Source organism: Pezoporus wallicus, unplaced genomic scaffold (genome assembly GCF_028554395.1).
Source record: "Pezoporus wallicus isolate ANWC-B61680 ecotype Strahan unplaced genomic scaffold, APGP_CSIRO_Pwel_v1 contig_608, whole genome shotgun sequence".
NCBI classification, from domain to species: Eukaryota; Metazoa; Chordata; class Aves; order Psittaciformes; family Psittacidae; genus Pezoporus; species Pezoporus wallicus.
In genome coordinates, this window is record NW_026639059.1 from 1,061,204 (window position 1) to 1,081,075 (window position 19,872).

A 19,872-nucleotide genomic window follows, 5' to 3' on the forward strand; every position below is an offset into this window, starting at 1 on the left:
GGGGATGTTGGGGGGGTGGAATTGGATGGTCTTTAAGAGCTGTTCCACTGGAAACCAGTTTATGATTTTATTAAACCCTTTCTTTTTCCATGAACTGAGAAATCACTGAAGTTACTATATCAATAAATCTGATTAACAAAAAGCATATTTTATTATCCAAGGTTAAACATTATTAATTCAAATCAGGAAAATTTTGTGCAGCCATGGACTACAAGGAGAGCTATAGAAAAGCAGGTTAGGATTAATTCGTAAGGTAACTGTTACTGATATTTAAAAGATTCGTCATAGAATGTAAGTATGTCAGCCTCCAAGTAAGAGCAGTTTCATTTAAAAATAATGACTACTCATGAAAGGCTTCTAGACGCATTCTGCCTGGATTTTCTGGATGTCTCTGAACAATTCCATGTCGCAGCAGCAACTCAAGATAAGGTGGCCAAAATGAGTCATCGATTGTTACATAGGGTTCATGCGGTGTGCTCAGTAATTTGTCTACAAGAATCTAGAAGAGCAAAAGAAGACAACTTAGGAAATGAACAGAACAGCTATATTTTTATCTCCTTAACTGAATTTATACAAGTTATTGTAGTAAAGATACTTACATAGGCAACATAAGAAATACAAGACTGCAGAATTCTCCTTTACCCAGACCAATTTTTCCACTGTCAAAAATTATCAGAGGGTAATTTACAGAGGTATAACTGTAAATGCCTAAAATACCTGAACATGAAGGTGGCAAATCCTTACATAATTAATCCTTAAATCAGTGCCCATTAATTTAAGATTAAAAGCATTAAATAAGAGGGAAAACTAGATTTCATCACTTGCCTCAAAACCATAATGACTTCCTGTCAATAAATGGTATTTCTCCATGATCCTTTTGTATGTTAGCAGAGAAGAATGTTGTATAATTTTTCTAAATTTCACTATAAAGTTAAAAGTCATTTTAGACTGGGAAAAATTCTTTTTCCTGTATTTTGTGCCCTTCTGTGTGTAGTGTTAGAAAGAAATACGTTTGCAGTTGTGAAGTTAAACATCATAGTCCTAGCTTAACTTCTTCATATTTGCACATTAAATCTTCCTCCTCGTTTCATAAATGGATTATCCAAATTCATAATATCACTACTTTTTAGGGCAGGACAAGCACTTTACAATTCACCTCCTCCTGACCCTTCTTTACTCCATTGTTCCTATCTAAATATAGCATTAGTTAATGAAGTTAAAAACAAAGAAGAGTTTTGACTTTTTTTTTTTTTCTGTTCCTAGAGACCACGTTTATGCCCTCCTAATATTGCTCATGGGGAATACTGCACACATTAGATTAAATAACCTTACTCATCCCACAGTGCTCTCTCTATTCATCCCATTAATTTAATCTTTCTACTCAGAGCTTCCAAGTGTTATAGCTTTCCCAATTTCAGTATGTACAAAATATTCAGTCTGCCCCTACTCTAAAGAAAAACTCCTCACTATCGGACTTAACTTTTTATTTTTTTACTCATTACTATTAAACAAGAAAAATACTGTTCTTCTTTTTCAGAAGATTCTAAAGTATTATAACTTGACATATGTTTGTATTGCAAACTGTTTTTCAAATCTTAAACTAGTTCACTAAATTCTCAACCAGAAAGGAATACTCCTCAAACTGTTTAAAAGAACAGCTCATTACTGGAATAAAAAGTAGTATAACAAAAATTCTGAAGTTTGCATGAGAAAAGAGGTTACTGCTTGCTTACTACTTACACTAACTTAATGAAGTAAGCACTGATACACCTAAATAATATAAATGTATATACTGAGCTTGTCAAAACAGATTTATTAAAAATGTACACTTTTATTATTTAACAAACACACACATGGAGATTGAGGAGACATGGTTAGGAACGCATGCACTAATTAGAATGCTGTGAATGAATTATGGCTGTACAACAGCAAATCCTAAATCTGTAATTATAATGCAAAGGTGAATTTGTATTTGTCTCTTTAAGAAAGCATTATCTATATCTAACATGACACTTTTGAAATTTAACAGGGACTTGAAGCTAAAACCAAGTTGCTCAACAGAAAAAAGAACAACCTCCCATAAAGCAAAGATAAGGGACATTGATAGATTACACCAAGACAGTTAAAATAAGTCAGAATTTTTGGAACTATGTTTTTCTAAATGTAAATCTGACATTACTTGGGTGTGCTCACATTTTGAGGAGATTAACAATATCAGAAAAATATGAAGGGCAATTTTAAAGCATTAGAAGAGCTTTAAATGTTCAATTCCATAGGGAACGTGGCTATTTTAAATTCTGTTTGCAAACTATACCTAATTTGGAATTAACAGACATGCTGAGATACTTGAAGCATGTAAAACTATTTTGATGATGTAAGTCCAAAGTCAGGACTTTAAAGTAAAACAATGTCATAGTGACCAGATCATAGCATCTTAATACCAGAACACTGTTATTAATCAAGTTTTCCATCAGGCGGGTGGAAGGGAGAAAACAAAACAATTTCCCCCAGGGAGGTCTCACATATAGGTGCTTACAACTGCCTGAAGAATTAGGATGGGGGACGAACAGGAAAATTCACTTCAAATGACACACTTAAATCAAGAAGGAGCAAGGTTAGTGAAATGATTATTAATGCTCCTTCAAAATTATGCTTTGGAGTTCAAATTAATTTTAATGAATTTGCAATGTGATTAAAATGTGCGATGTGATTAAAAATACTAAGCAATTCTGGCATACATACATGCCAACATATATGGCATACATGTAAGGCATATATATAAAACCAATTAGAAATGGATGAATCCAATTGATTTCCTCACTTGAGAATTCAGTTTATACACACAATTACACATTAAATAGTCCTTTTGTAACTATTATCCAATGACTAGAAAAAGGGAAATATAACCCCCATTTTTAAAAAGAGGAAAGTGGAAGACCCAGGGAAATACAGACCAGTCAGTCTCACCTTAGTGCTTCACAAGATCATGGAACAGATTCTCCTAGAAACCAAGCTAGGACACATGAAAAACAACAAAGTGACTGGTGACACCCAACTTGGCTTCATGAAGGGCAAATCATGCCTGACCAATTTGGTGGACTTCTATGATGGGGACACAGCACTTGTCTATAAGGGAAGAGCAACTGATACAGACTTGTGCAAGGCACTTGAAACCATCCTGCACAATATCCTTGTCTCTAAACAAGAGAATGTCTATGGAGAAACATAAATTTGCTGGATGGATCACTTGGGGGATAAAGAATTGGCTGCACCCAGAGAGTAGTAGTGGTCTACGGCTAAACGTCCAGCTGGAGACCACTAATGAGTGGTGTCCCTTAGAGGTTGGTGTTGGGATTGGTCTGTCTTTGTCAGCAACATGGACAGTGGGCTTGAGTGCACCCTCAGCCAGTTTGCCAATGACACCAAGCTGTGTGGTTCATCTGATATGCTGGAGGAAAGGGATTACATCCAGAGGGACCTTGCATGCCTTGACATGCTTGAGAGGTGGCCAGTGCCAACCTCATAAAGTCCAACAAAGCGAAGTTCAAGCTCCTGCACCTGGGTCAGAGCAATCCCAGGCACAGCTACAGGTTGGGCAGAGAAGAGATTCAGAGCAGCCCTGAGGAGAAGGACTTGGGGGTGCTGGTCGATGAGAAACTTAACATAAGCTGGCTGCAGTGTGCACTCGCAGCCCAGAAAGCCAACCGTATCCTGGGCTGCATCAAAAGGAGTGTGACCAGCAGGTCGAAGGAGGTGATCCTGCCCCTCTACTCTGCTCTCATGAGACCTTACTTGGAGTACTGTGTACAGTTCTGGTGTCCTCAACATAAAAAGGACATGGAACTGTTGGAACAAGCCCAGAGGAGGGCCACAAGGATGATCAGGGGACTGGAGCACCTCCTGTATGAAGACAGGCTGAGAAAGTTGGGGCTGTTCAGCCTGGACAAGAGAGGGCTGCGTGGAGACCTCATAGCAGCCTTCCAGTGTCTGAATGGGGCCCACAAGGATGCTGGAGAGGGACTCATTAGAGACTGTAGTGGGTAATGGGTAAATGGGCTAAATGTAAATGGTAATGGGCTTATACTAAAACAGGGGAAGTTCAGGTTAGGTATAAGGCAGAAGTTCTTTACTGTGAGGGTGGTGAGGCACTGGAACAGGTTGCCCAGAGAAGTTGAGGATGCCCCATCCCTGGCAGTGTTCAAGGCCAGGTGGACAGGGCCTTGAGTAATCTGGTCTAATGGGAAATGTCCCTGCACATGGCATGGTAGGTTGAAACTACATGATTTTTAAGGTCCTTTAGAACCCTAAACATTTTATGATTTTTTTTTTCTGAAAAACTATTTTGCCATACAATTTATACTGAATCAGTAAGCATAGCACTTCTTTCCCTTAATATGAGCCAGTAGGGCTCATAAAACTCCTTGAAATAATTACTATAAAATTAAGAAATGAGGGATAATCATGCTCTGCAGTAAACTGAAGATTTAGTTACCTAAACTATTACTGCACATTTTTTTTAAATGGGAGTTTAATTTAATAGGAATTAAAACAGAAATCTGATATAACATTCTTAAACATTCTACTTTTCAATTAAATACCTTAACTGTATGTCGTATGATGTTATTTATCTTATTACCATATTATGGTCAGATCTGAGTATTGGAAAATCCCCTGAATCTCTATATAACAAAGCCATCTCACCTCTAATATATCTTGCAGCGGTTTCAGTTCTACAACTGGCTCTTCTTGAGAGTTCTGCAACGATAACCACCCCCCAGATGAATTAACAAAACCCAAACCTAAAGTCAGGAAAAATATTAACTGACAAATAAAAATAATCACACAATTATTTGATTGCATATTACCCAACAGATGAAGAATTTTACTTAGGTTTAGTTGTGACAGAAATAACAAGGTAGTATTTAAATCTACCAGTTCAATATAATACACTTTAAATATAACAATTTTTTAATTAATTATTAAAGAGATTAACCTTAAATGATCAATGTATATCTATCTGGGTTTATGTTTAAATAGAACCAAGTACATTATATTCATAATGTACAGTGCAAAACATTCATGTGACCTGTTAGGAAAAAATGGCTTTTTGTGAACTTTAGGAAAATGTTTATAATACACATTTTGACACAGCTCAAGACTTCACTTTATAGTGCCTAAATATATTTCATTATTTGCTTACATTTGTTTAGTCTGATTTCAATTTTGGGAGAAAAAAAGTCTGTAATAAAATATCATTAGAAAATTACTTGTTTTAACAGCAAGCAAATCAATTAATTTCCCTATGAACTGATAAGGATTCCTTAGGCAGCAACACCAAGAAAACTGGTTATGCTGCTGCATGGTGAACCTGATTCTTTTATTTTTCTATTTTATCCTTCCCCACCCCCATCCACATCACATTCAACAAAATAAAAGAGATAATACAGCACTGGCAGGGCAGGGCTGCTCACTCAGCTGTGAGAGACTGGTCTGAAATCAGACTCCACTGTCCATTGTCTCAAAAACTGCTGAGAAAGAAGCTGAGATGGGATTCCACAGACCATTCTCTGAGAGATTGGTGTGAGGAGCTGAAATGGGACTCCACTGACCATTGTCTCAGAGATGGGTGGGGAGGAGCTGAGGTAAGACTCCAGGGTCCATTGCCTGAGAGAAGGGTGTGAGGAACTGAAATGGGACTCCATCATCCATTGCCTCAGAGATGAGTGGGAAGAACTAAGAGTCTTCTCTCCATTACCTCAAGGTCTGGTGTGAGGAATTGCTGCCCATTATCCCAAGAACTGCTGCAAAACTGGTCCACCAGGAACTTGTAATATGTGACATTAGGAACACAGGTACTCCCTCCAACCCATAAAAGGGGGAAAAGGTAATCACCAAAAAAACCCAAACAAAAAAAAAAACAAAAAAACATCACCATGAAGGCAAATCCACAAAAGCACACCTTCAGAAGGACTACTCCAGAAGGACACTCCACGAGGACACCCACTTGACAGCTACTTCCAACAGCTATTACAGACTCTTGGGGACACTCTGCTCAGATACTGACTATGAACCCTAAAAGACTCGCACCGCTTCCGATACCAACTACAGACCCTGGAGGGCTCCCACTACTTCCTATACCGACTACGGACCCTGGAGGACTCCCACCACCTCCAACGATGCAAAGGATGTCCAGGACACAACTGGATCCACAGTGGTGACTACCTATCTCTCTCTCTGCACCCCAAATTCTTCCTTCATGTCTATCTTTTTTCCCATTTTTTTAAGCAGGAAGCTCAGAATTTATTTAACTTAAGAGGCACCTTCTCCATTCCAAGGAGATTCTTGACATATTCTTCTTGACATAAAGAATATTTGTTAACATACAACTTTTCATACATCTTAACTTAAAAAAAAAAAAAAAAAGGCTTTTTATCTGAGATTTAAAATGCACGACAATTCTTACTGCAACCACTACCTATAGTAAAAGTGTTGGGCCACAGCAACAGAAGCTAACCTGGGCTGCTGTGGTTCAATCTTCCTTCCCACTCCCAAACCTCGATGCAGGTGCCTGGTGAAAGGAGGGTGGAACCAGAACAGCAGTATAAGCAAAATATAATACTCTTGTTTGAAAGTGATTGAAAACGACTTTGAAAATGGACATCATGCCTTGAAGGCTCCATGTGATATTTTTCATGCAATATATATACTTCTGTGCAAATCTAAGATTTAATTTAACAATGATAGCAATAAAAAGCTCAGGGTTCATCAGTTGAGATTAATAGGAAGAAAAAAACAGGAGTGTAATTAGCTGCTTTTGTGATGACTCTAAACTAGCAGGTTTTTTGTTTTATAATATTGGTTTTCACCAGGTTCCAAAAAAGATGACTCCAAGTGTAAGCAAATACAGAAAACTGGTCTTACTACGATAACCCAGGGGAAAAAATAAAAAAATTACCTAACAGAAGAAGAATAAAAGAGCTTTTCTAGTTCAATTCACAAAACAAAGAAGCAGGGTGTACAAGATTGCTGTGTGTAAATATACAGGAGAAGTAAACACAAGAAAGAGCTATTCTAAGGACAATACTGCATGAGAATATATGGATGTGTTAGACACTAATAAATTTAGACTGGAAGTTTGGAGACTGTTTCTAAGGTACTAGAATAAACCCCAGTAGAAGCAGCAGTAATAAAAATAATTAGTTTTAAAATAGAGCACAATTATATTAAAGAAATTATATTATGTGGTTGTCTGAAATAGTAGGGAAGTGGAATGAAGAAAAGCTTTCTATTTCTGTATTACATGTCTGAAAATCAAAAATTGACCCCTGCTTTTTTCCTAGCTTTTGTAGCTAATCTTTCAAATAGTAATGGTAAAGGTCTATTTTTACTGCAGATTTTAAATTTATTATGCAAAATACTCCCTATTTTCCCTACAGTTTTAAGGTAATTTTTGGTCCAGTTTGCCTGAACAGAAATTGGCGGTTAACATTCCAAACTGCACTGTAATTATAAACACTTGTCCTTATTATTGTTCCAAAAACATTGTTAGACAATTAAAATTTACTTTGCCAATGAAAACATGAATCCACTTGCCTAGTCCAGTAAAATAAAATGGAACAATTTGGAGTGAACCCCTCACCAATTCCAAATTTGGCACAGCTTGCAGTTCAGTAAGAAATACAATACATTGCTATGCATCAAACTGGGTAAAGTATATATGCATTAAAAGGAAAATACTCAGCTGGGAACAGCCTTAAATAATATAAATCAACCTGAAGAATATTAATATCAAACCTAGAAAATATAAAATATCAAACCTAAAGGATCAGGTGTAAGAACTATACTTACTTCAAAATAGAACTGCAGATTCTATGCTAGTGACTTAAAAAAGATCTTGCATCTAATTGAACATTCAAAATTTAACAGCTCTTGAGAAAATCTTACCTTCTTTCCAGCACTTCCACCTTTCTCTGGAGGAGGAAAATGTTCTTCCAGGAATTCCTCCAGAGCAGTCAGTAGTTTTTTCTTATATACCTTTAGTTCCAAGATTTTCTTTCTCTGTTCATGAAATGCTCTAGAAATAGAAACATAGCAGTACAATATGAAATTTAATAAAATAAATAAGAAGTTCTTAACCAAAATAAAATAAATAACCAAAGTTCTTAACCAAAAGAATCTCTTGCTTTCTATTGTTATAAGTTCAACACTTTGAATCACAGGATATTAGCAGATAATAGCAACATTTTGTGTTTCAAATATGGATTATTGAGTTATTTTTGATCTATTTAACAAAAGAAGAATATTTAAGTTTGTTTGCTCATTTGCTCTTGTTGATATTTAAATTTTTCAATATAAAAAAATGTGGAAATACCTTTTCTTGGAAACTTGTTCAACTTGTCTTTTTGTCTCTTCTCGAGTTCTACTAAGAGAATCTACTAACTGCTTCTGTTCTTCGTACCACTGCTGTTCTCTTTGAAACATGAAAAGTAGGAAATGTTGCAACAAACAAAACAGTTTCCCTGGACAGTCAAAAAAAGTAATGCGCCATAACAAAGTTTACAGCATTCATAAATTCAAATTATTATATTACCTTTTCAGGTCTTCTTCCAGGCTTTTATTCTTTACCTGAACTGTTGACAGCACATTTTCAAGATCATCTTTTACTTTCTCCAACTATAAGAAAGTACAAGCAAACCTATGGTTTGCAGGTAGCCCAGTCTGTAATATTTTTTCTAGGTAAACTTACTTCCGTAAACCTCCTAGAGAGGTAAAATTATCTGTAATTTCTTAAATACAGCTATAGAGTGACACACTACTTTTAAATCCAGTTGAACTATTTAAAATTATACTGCCACCAGCTGCTCATTTGTGTCTTGAAGCTCTGACCTGAAGCAGATTACGGAGCACACACATGAACTGCTCAGCTGATGAAAGACTGAGGAGAAGATCTGCAGTACCAGGCCTGTGTTGTCTCAGTGCAGCTGCTTACAAGAATAAATCCATGCTAATTGCACCAACATAAAATATATAGCACTCAAAAAACAAAGATACTACAAAGACTAACTGCATCCATGAATTAAATGGTCCTCAGTGATATGGACATTCCTGGGAGACACAAAAGGGAAAAATAAAACTACTTCAGCCAGAAGCTGTATGCGCTGCTAAAGATAGGGAAGAAAGGACTCACAGTGGACTGAGTTTTTCATTAGTGCATCATATTCTACAAAGCAGTATTTCTAATAGTTTATGTGTTTTGTTTAATATATGATTTGGATATATTCTGCCTCTTTCCACAGGAGGAACTTTCATATTTATCTCAAAGAAATAAAAATTTTGAGAATATTCTACAGAAGCAAATATGCTCCATCTATGCAACATCTGAAAAAAAAATTGGAATCCTAAATACAGCACAAAATGTAATATTAAATCAAATATTCCATAGCAATACAGTCAAATGAAAGTGTGTAAGCAAAGAACTTCTTAATAATGACTCTGAACTGTGGTTGAGTTTCCTATTATGACTGACACTGGAGAAAGGAAAGCAGCTAGGAAGGAGAAAACCAAAAACTAGCGGTGTGGGGTTTGGGTCTTTTTCTTGGGGGAGAGGGGATTTTTTTTTTTTTGTTAATCCATAGCCACATCAATATTCTCAGGTCACGCTACATACCAATGTGCGGTCAATATAGTGTAACGATAACCCTAAGACATTCTTGATTTGCTCTTTCTTCCAAGGCTGGAAGAACTCAATAAGTTATTTGCAAATTATTGCCACAGAAATCTAAATCTAAGAATACTGACTTCTGTGTAATACATAATGTTACACTATTTTATATCAAGTATGAAATGCAATATATAAAAACCTTTTGTTAAAAATATTCACTACAACTAGGAAATTGTTGTAGTCATAATACAGGGGAGAAAAATATTATAACAATGCCTGAAGAAACATACACTGTATCCTAGCAGTAGTGCACCACAGGAATAGTTATAGGAAAATGCAGCAACTGCACATAACTTTTTCCAAAGAAAAAAAGTTACTATGTTTTGACAAACAAAAAGACTTACCTCTTTTTTTCCTAATGACAACAGTATATCTGGATTGGTAGAAATCACTGAAAAAAAAAAAGATTTTTTTATTTTATTTTATGCATTAGATGATGCAGACTTGTTTATACTGAAAAGCAGTCTGGCTGGAGAAAATCTTGGGTAGCCCCTAAAGAACCAGTTTGGCTGTAAACAGCAGTTTAACAACATTTTGTGGTGTCCTGCTGGGCTAACCTACTGTCACTTTTCAGCAACTTAAATTAGACTGAAAAAAGTGTGGTGTTAATGCTTCCATATTATTTTTTACACCTGAACTAGCTCAGGTATATAGGTACATAATATTGAATGCGAACTACAGTCACACTTCAGGATAAGTATGCCTATTTTTTTCAGTGGAAGGGATTCTATCAACATTACCAATGTGGGCAATTAAATCCTTCCAGTCTTTCAATTCCTTGTTAAACAACTTCCTGAAGGCTTTACAGTCCTGATTAAGTACATCATGTTTAAAGAACAAGAATTTCACCATCAATACTGTTCAAAAAAACAGCCATAGGTAGGGAGATGAAAGCCCCATCAAGGTAATATCTCAACTCCAACCCTGAGCAACAGCAGTATTTAATGGAAAGTACTGCACTATTGATGGATTTGGCAATGTTTCCCCAGAATACTTCTGCAAAACACAGCTATTTATGGCTCTTGAATTTTCTGAATACTGAATTTTAATTGATAGCCTTCAATGGACTTCAATCAATTCTCAGTTCCATGCCAACTTGCAGCATCTCCATAATCACAGGACTTTTGAAAAAGTGAAGCATTTGAATCTCTTAACAGTAGAAATGAAACCTACAGTAACAGAATGAAATCTTAATATGACAGTAATATTTTTTTGTCCAGGCTTGGGCTCCAAATCTCTCATCTTAAAAATAATTACTCAAATCAAAGCTTTTCCTTTAACAAAAAGGAAAACCTTTAAGCCTCCCATAAAATCATAGAATAGTTAGGGTTAGAAAGGACCTTAAGATCATCTAGTTCCAACTCCTGCCATGGGCAGGGACACCTCACACTAAAACATCTCACCCAAGACTTTGTTCAGCCTGGTCTTGAACACTGCCAGGGATGGAGCATTCACAACTTCCCTGGACAACACATTCCAGTGCCTCACCACCCTCACAGTAAAGGACTTCTTCCTTATATCCAATCTAAACTTCCCCTGTTTAAGTTTTAACCTGTTACGCCTTGTCCTATCAGTACAGTTCCTAATGAAGAGTCCCTCCCCAGCATCCTTATAGGTCCCCTTCAGATACTGCAAGGCTGCTATGAGGTGTCCACGCAGCCCTCTCTTGTCCAGGCTGAACAGCCCCAACTTTCTCAGCCTGTCTTCATACAGGAGGTGCTCCAGTCCCCTGATCAGCCTCGTGGCCCTCCTCTGGACTTGCTCCAACAGCTTCAGGTCCTTTTTATGTTGAGGACACCAAAACTGCACACAATACTCCAAGTGAGGTCACGAGAGCAGAGGGTCAGGATCACCTCCTTCTCCCTGCTGGCCACACTCCTTTTGAAGCATTAAACATCTACCAAATACAACACAGCTGATTTCATAAGCTTATAGAAGCACATTTTCAGGTAATTTTATAGCTTTTATCTCCACAAACTTTGAGAAGACTTAGATCAGTAGTTTTAAAAGCAGTGTTTGTTCCTAGATGAAAATTAGCAGAACTACTGAATGTCACAATAAACCCCCTTTTACCTGGACAATTACTGTCACTAAATCTTGACACAAAAATTTGAGCACAATGGTCCCAAATTAAGCTTATGTTTAAGAGCTGTTGGAGGTAATGTTTTGTGCTATTATTAGGGCAAGATTTCTTTAATGAAATGAATACCCTACATACATGTGATAAAATTCACTGGTGTGCTTTTATTCACATTCACTGGCGTATTTGAATGTAGCCATATAACTCCCCCTAGCTCCAATTATAGTGAGCCCTCACTACCTGGAATTATCAATTTCTACTATTGGTTTCTAACCCTTCTTTTAAAACTTTTTAAAAACCCCACTATCTTTAGATACCTAATCCCAAGTATGTGGTTCCCATTCAATATTCATATTGTTCAAGTATCATAATAGAAGGCCATATCTTCCTAGGAAAGAAATTGGTAACCCTAACTTAGTGAAGGAACAGTAGAGACCTAACACACTGGGACAACGTATTTATGGCAGAAAGAACACTGGTTGCTTTATCTATTATCAGGTAAAGCTTTTTCAATTATGAATCACTATATTTGCAAAAATTAAAGGTCAAAAAGAATTGCCTAGTGATACACAGTACAATTACTAAGCAAAACACTAGCAGATGCTACGAAATTAAAAGCAACTACCATGCACGTTTATACAAAAACTCCTATTAAAATAAAAGGAATTTGGCATAATACTAACATTTTGTAGAGAAAAATAGAAATTATGCAGACACCACAACTGTTTTATATAGTTTAAAATATGGTTGATTCCACTTTGCAAAGGTACAAGTTAAAGTCTATTTTCATAAGCCACATGCTTGTTAAAAAGTTTCAATTCAGCTGATTTTGCAGCTCTAGAACTACATAAATAGTACCAGAAATTTAGGAAGAGACTAAAGTAAAAGCTTTGAACAAAAAATTTGCATTGTGGATTCAAGTCTGTGTGCCAATATTGTGCCCAGAGAAGTGTAGAACTGCCAAGTTATAACCTCTGAAAATAAGGTTTAAAATTGAAATGCTGACAGGCCTTCATTTACAAGAAATGACCTGGCCATTACTAAAGGAGAAACCAAATCAGGCAACCGGCCATTCATGCTCTATTAGTAAATTATATGAAATTAGTATTTCTGCTATTCCTAGTTGAAAACACTATATTTATCTAAATAAGTAATTCTTCCTTCAAAACAAAGAGTAGAAAGAAGCCAAGATGGACAGAGAAGATGTAAATATAGAGTCTCCTCATTTTCACACAAGCATTGTAACTCTATATGAATTCTTAGCAGCTTCTTTTTCCTCCCATCAGAAAGTTAGCCAAAAAGCCAAAACTTTGGCTGCAAAATATTATTTGCATTATAATGTGCATACATCATTTCTCTAGCACAAAATTAAGATTTCTAATAATAAATCTTATCACCTGGGAACAAGAATGATTGAGCAAAGCAAGTCAGCAAGCCAATAAAAACAGGTCAAGCCCCAAGAATATTTTTAAGCAAATGGCTTAAAATTTAAATTTATTCCATATTTAAATAAGAAACCCTAACATCTCCAGGTACTCTACCCAGATAAAAAACTGTAAGTGCTTCCAATTAATTCGCTTTAAGCTACCAGCTTATTCATAAGCAGCGGCCAAGAAGCAGTATTTCCCAAATTCAATGTCATACGTTTGGTCTACTGAACTTCAAAAGAAGCTGGAGACATTACTTTAATGGTCATCTGAAAATGCATTCTCATTTGGACAAATAACAAAGATACTGGAAATCACCATCTGCTGTCTAAAACACATTCCTGTCATTTTCTAAACACTAAAAAACCGAAGCCTCTTCTGTCATAATAAATAGGCAAATGAGTCAACGTGTCCACTTAAAAATTAACTAGTAAGTTTTACTAAGATGAGTTGAAAGATGTTAACAAGTCCTTGACAGGAGACATAAGACTGAGTGCTACCAAAATACTAATGAGAGTCTAGTGTGAACTGTTTCTGAAGTCTCAAAATGGGACATCTGAAAAAACAGACTTCACTCATACTCAGATTCTGAATTGGTTTGTTTTCAGTGTCTGGCCACATCAGCCTTGCAACAGAATGAAATCAGTCAGCACTGATGCTTATGCACAAAAAATATTTTGAAGAACTGAGGAATGTATATCTGATAATGCCTAACAAACTTAAGAGCTACTACTTACTTGTCTCAGTGATTTTTCCTTCTCAGGATCAGTAAGTAATCTGGATTCTTATGTTAAAATAAACTGAAATGTCTTTTACCATCTTTTCTTGACTCAAGATCTCTGACCTTTGTTAAATCCAAGATAAGACATTTTGTTACTATGTAACGGCCTTACCACTAAAGGCTTACTTCAAAGTTTCAGCTAGTACATCATAACAAGACATACTTTTTTTAAGTATTAAAACAAAAATAAAAAATCAAATATGTTATGGTTAAAAAATGTATGGGCAAATTATTGTTTATTAGCAATACTTGCAAAGATAAAAAATTTGTCCACTTCTTAAAAGACAGAATGAACGCAATTATTTGCCGAAGTAGTTCTCTCCTAAAACAAAAATACAAATGAAAGAAAGAAAATCAAAGAAAGGAGAAACCTGCTGGAGGGTAACAGTATAATGGACTTCTGTGATTTTGTTAGGAGGTCTAACAGTTATTTTTTCCATTTGACTAATGAATGATGATATAAATCATGTATTTATTTGTCCAGAAATATGAGATTAAGTTATAGTAGAATTCAAAGTGAATTCTAAGTTCACTTAGAACTGAAGTGCAAAACAAGTATAAAAATAAAACATACATGCTAATGTGGGAAGAATTTAAGTTAGTTATAGTATGAAAATACAGTAGTTAGTATAGTATGAAAATACAATCAGCAGATATTCAATACACAGTTTAAGATGCCTAGATGAAAGAGACTTCTCAGATGTTTATGAGTATACCTTACATGGAAGCTATTACTTACTTTCAGGACTCCTTTTTTGCCACTGATTATATTCTGCTGTCAAAGCTTTCATGTGCATGACAGACAAGGAAAACTGTATAAGAAGAAAAGAAGCACCTCTTGAAGTGTGTCGAGTTACACTGGAGTAAAATGAGATAGTGTACAAATTCCATTATTAAGTTTATACAACAGAGGACACCAAACAAGCACCCCCAGATCCCTGGGGCTGCTCTCCAGCCACTACCCTCTGAGTTTATATTTGTGCCTGGAGTTACTCTGTCCCATGTGCAAATCTGACATTTGTTCATTAAATGCCATGCCACTGATGACTGCCCAATGCTGCAACCTATCTAGATCTCTCTACCAAGCCTCTTGCCCTTGAAAGAGTCAACAGCATTTCCCTGTTTGGTATCATCAGCAAACTTGCTAACAGTGCATTAAACTCTGGCATCCAGATTGCTGATAAAAATATTGAACAGAAGAACCAAACCCTGAGGAACACTGGCGGTGACTGGTTGCCAACTAGACACATCCCCATTCAATACAACCATCTGAGCCCTGCCTTTCAGCTGGTTCTTTGTCCAGTGTTCATTGTACCTGTTCATCCCACAGTTGGGACAATTGTCCAGAAAGATGCTGTGATGGACATTATCAAAGGCCTTACTGAAATCCAGAAAAACTACAATCACCACCTTCCCTTTGCCCACTAAACAGATGAGCTTATCCTGGAAGGATATCGAATTAGTTAAACAGGACTTTTCCCCCTGTGAACCCATGTTGACTGCACCTGATGATTGCATTCTTCTTTAATTGCCTTTCAATAGCACCCAGTGTGATCTTCTCCATAATTTTTAAAGGTACTGAAGTCAGACTAACAGATCTGTAGATTCCTGGGTTCAATACAAGTGCCTACATTGGCAAGGACTGCAGTAAGATTTGATGAAAGTTGCTGACAAAGGATATATCATGACCTTTTCCTCTCCTCCCTATTTTCTATCATGACACATAATGTTAATTTCATCTTTATTTTTGCGACTCCATTTAATCATTGTCTTAAGAAAAAGCCTATCAAGAAAAACTTTTCAAGAAAAGCCTCTCAGAAGTTTAAGTGTTAATTACAAGGGTGCGCTGTGCTTCAGTAAAGTTACAAAGAAACAAAAACCTCACTCTATACCCAATTAAAATTGCACAAAATTTATTTCTACAGATAGGATTTTATCTGAAATAATAAAGAAAATAATTGTATTTTATGTATTTAAATATGAATCATTTATTTATTCTTATTAAAGAGTTTAGAACATAGTTTATTACAAACAAGAGATTAATGTTAGTAATTACATAATAATTACAGATCTGATGTAGTCAACGGATAGCGGAACAGTTCTTTTTGTTAATTATTCAGCCAAGTGTATTGAATTTGATTCTGAATTCTCTTACTGAAATCATATAAGATGGAGATTTATAAGGCCTGCATATTTCATACTTTCCAAATTTGGAGTCCTCATATAAATTCTATTTTAAAGGTTCCTATTTAGAATTTAAAAATAAACTGTGAGCCAGCATTGCCTTTTTGCATGCTCCCCAAAAGTTGTGAGCTACAGGAGCTCATGTTCATGCTTTTAGCATCACACAGTTTGATTCCAATTCAAGCACATCAGTTTCCTAATGATATCCACAAGCAGAGAACAACTACAATTTGCAGATACAAAGTTGTTCCAGAGTAAAACTGAAGGGATGCATATAGTTTCACAAATTACATATGCAATGATTAGGAAATAGTCCAAATGGGTATTGACATTACACAGCCCTCCATTTTGCTGCCTATGTTAGTCATTTATCAGTAGCGTGTCAGGACTGCATACAACCTTTTTGCTATGCATAAATGCAACTTTTCAGTATTTGCTAGACACATACTTCAGAATACAGTTTCAAAGTTAGTAACGATAAAGTTGTCATATTCAAAGGGTAAGTGAAAACACTTTAATTTCCTTCTTTAGGATACACAGCACCTCTTTACAGAAAACTAAGTATTTTGTGAAGCATATAAAAACAATACTGTCTTACCTTGGCATTTGATTTTGGCAGTGTTGCTGTTTCTAGAAACTTTAGCTTGCTCTGACACTTGGTAGAAAAAAAGAACAAAAAACAATGTTTATTTACGCTTCCCTTTTGTAAGAAAGGGACATGATGCTTGCAAATTATAAAATTTGTTTAATATTGGAATAAAAGTTTTGAGTTGGCTCCCACATCCCCCAGAGCCTGACCCAGAACAGCAAAGGAAGAAATATTTTGAAATCAAACCACAGTAAATTTTCTGAAAATTTTGAATAAAGTTCATATTCTCCGAAGTGCTGTCAAACAAAACTTGTTGATAATTTCCTACAGTACTTCATAAACCTAGACACAGGATTCCCTGCCACTTTTTCAATATTAAGACAAGTTTACATGTAAAAACAAATTAAAAAAAATGGCATTAGTCTTTAGACCTAATTCTGTCAAATCATATTTTTACAAAATCTGTGAAAAAAAAACCCTGCACTGTGGGTTGTCTATGGTTTGTGCTATTGTAAATTTGGAAGTATTTTTATTTCAGCTTTAGATAATTTTATTGCTTTGAGTCTACAATTCAGAACTTGCACAACTAGCATATAAAAACCACATAAAATTGTGTGAAACAATTAAGACTCTCAAAACACAAATTTATAACTTGAGTCTTCATCAGACTCAGCAGAATCTTATAGGATGCACAGCATTCCCTCAGACCTGTTTAAAGTTTATCTTTCCTGGTATTCCTGTAAATAAAAATAACTAGCCTTACAAAGTTTTATTAACATAGTGAACCATATATCGAGTGAGATAAATTTTATTCTCAAGGATGTGAGTTTGCATGAGCATATGCTAACAACATAATCCTTCAAAGCCTCTTTATCATCCCTTTCTCTCTCTCCCTTAAGATCCAAATAACTTGTGAACAGCTGTTCAATCTCATCTTGCATGAGGAGAAAGAGAGAAGGATCACAAGTCTCAATGTGCTGGTAGTACCAGAAATAGTACATTGTTTAGTTTTTCCTAGTTTTAACATATACTCCCACTGTAACTAAATCAAAGTATCAGCACACTCAGCATTCTTCATCCCTGCCAGTACTTCTGCCTTTGGCCTGCCTGAAAATCTGTTCTTCTCCCTGCACACCCACCCACCTCCTCCTCGCCCCCTTCTTCTTTACTGGTTTTGTTTCTTTGCAGGGGTGAGGATGGGGAGATGAACATAAAACACTGAGGAAGGTTTACAATCTAGTCTATCAGTTGTGATTTGCATACCTCTTCCATCTGCTTCCAAATACTCTCACATTCCTCCAAGATTTCTTCCTTGGCATCTGCATAACAAACTGAGTCATCAGGGATTTCTTGTAAATTTTCGGCCTAATTGGCAAGCAAACAGAACAATTACCATGTGGCTCTACAATAATAATTAACAGGTTACTGAATCATATGTATTTGACCTGAAATAGCAGGTAACAGAGCAATCCCTCTAGATAAAAAACTTTCAGTTAACTCCCCTGTATTTCTAGATAGCACCCAATCATTCAGTAAACCTGGCTAACTATATTACTATAGGAAAATCTGAAGGTCCTATTCATGATTTTAAAACTGAATCACAAAGACCTAAATATTCAAAATTGCTTTTGTTATTGTAATGGCAGTTTTTATTTTCTGACAACTTTATTAAAGAAGCAATAAGAGAATCTCACATCTATAAAGCCATGCTTTTCTTTCATAAATCTGCAAAGTTCTTAAACATAGTTATTTCTGCTCTGTCTGCCAGTAAATGACCTAATATAGTTCTCCTTGTAACAACTTAAATTCAGAGTATTTTTGACGCACAAAAGTGAAGTGTCCTGCAGGTTACTCAAAAAAAACCCAAACAAAAGAACCTGAAAGAGATGCAGAAAATCAATGAAAGAGGGCACAAGGACAACCAAGAAAAAAAATCAACCTAAGTTAAATTAAAAAGTTTGCAAAACTGTTGGGTCAAAGAGAAACATATACACGTTCAGGAATTTAATCCTAGTTCAATCTATAAAGAGATACCAGAATGAAAACAGCAATTAAGAGGGAAAATCAAGAAGGGCGAAAATGGTATTCAAAGGAAAAATTTCTGTAAGGTAGAACTACGAACAGGAATTTCCTAAATGTACAAGATGCAGGAAGCCTTTAAAGATATTTAAATGTCTTGCTAAAACTACCAAACACTTTGAGATTAGGAAGAGACATTAACAAAAGATAAATATATAAAGAAGAAATAAACATTTCCGCCGTCTTAATGATGCACAAATTCCTGATTCAAACTTGGTAATTTTCAGGAAAAAAAAGCAGCAAATTATGTTGAAAACCCAAATAACTTAAAATGAGTGAAATGTTCAACTAGTACCTCCAAATATGCCACAGCAGAATGGCTAAGAAAAAAAACAGAATGTCTCAGTGAACACTGGAAGCATTCTAGAGAAATGAGAAGGAGCAATACTTAGCCTTCCTGGCAAGTTTGTGCATCAATAATTAAAAACAGAGCACTAGAAAATCTGGATTGCCATGATCTGATAAGGTCTAACATGCAGAGATTTTGCAAAGAAAAATCATTATCGTCTTAAGTCTTGAAATGTCTCCATAACATCACAAAGAACTAGTTCACGTTATTTATTAAGACTTCTGAAATGCCTCCAGTAAAGTTCCCCACAGGGGGCTAATAAAGAAACTAAGCTGTCATGAGATGCAACATACTTTTCTTCTCAGACCAAATACTACCAAGGATACAAATAAACAATAAGCCCTGAAAAGATAATTTTCAGCACAGCAAAAAGGCTCATCAGCAGAGCCAAGAAGGTGTGAACGAAACAAAAAAAAAGAAGAGGAAAAAAAATGGTGGGGGGAAAGGGGAAAAAAAAGGGGGGGAAAGGGGAAAAAAGGGGGGGGAAAGGGGAAAAAAGGGGGGGGAAAGGGGAAAAAAGGGGGGGGAAAGGGGAAAAAAAGGGGGGGGAAAGGGGAAAAAAAGGGGGGGGAAAGGGGAAAAAAAGGGGGGGGAAAGGGGAAAAAAAGGGGGGGGAAAGGGGAAAAAAAGGGGGGGAAAGGGGAAAAAAAGGGGAAAAAAAG

At 35.9% G+C, this 19,872-nt stretch overlaps 1 protein-coding gene across 1 annotated transcript; it reads right to left on the reverse strand.

Moving 5' to 3' along the window:
- Positions 1–340: 340 nt before the first annotated feature.
- CENPK (centromere protein K) lies at positions 341–18,147 on the reverse strand (the record flags this gene model as incomplete). Its single annotated transcript, XM_057413570.1, has 9 exons — positions 341–499; positions 4,702–4,755; positions 7,945–8,074; positions 8,372–8,470; positions 8,591–8,673; positions 10,066–10,112; positions 14,749–14,821; positions 16,792–16,848; positions 18,046–18,147. Coding segments are annotated over 9 exons (804 nt in total), but the record flags the coding sequence as incomplete, so codon positions are not given.
- Between the last annotated feature and the right edge of the window lie 1,725 nt (positions 18,148–19,872).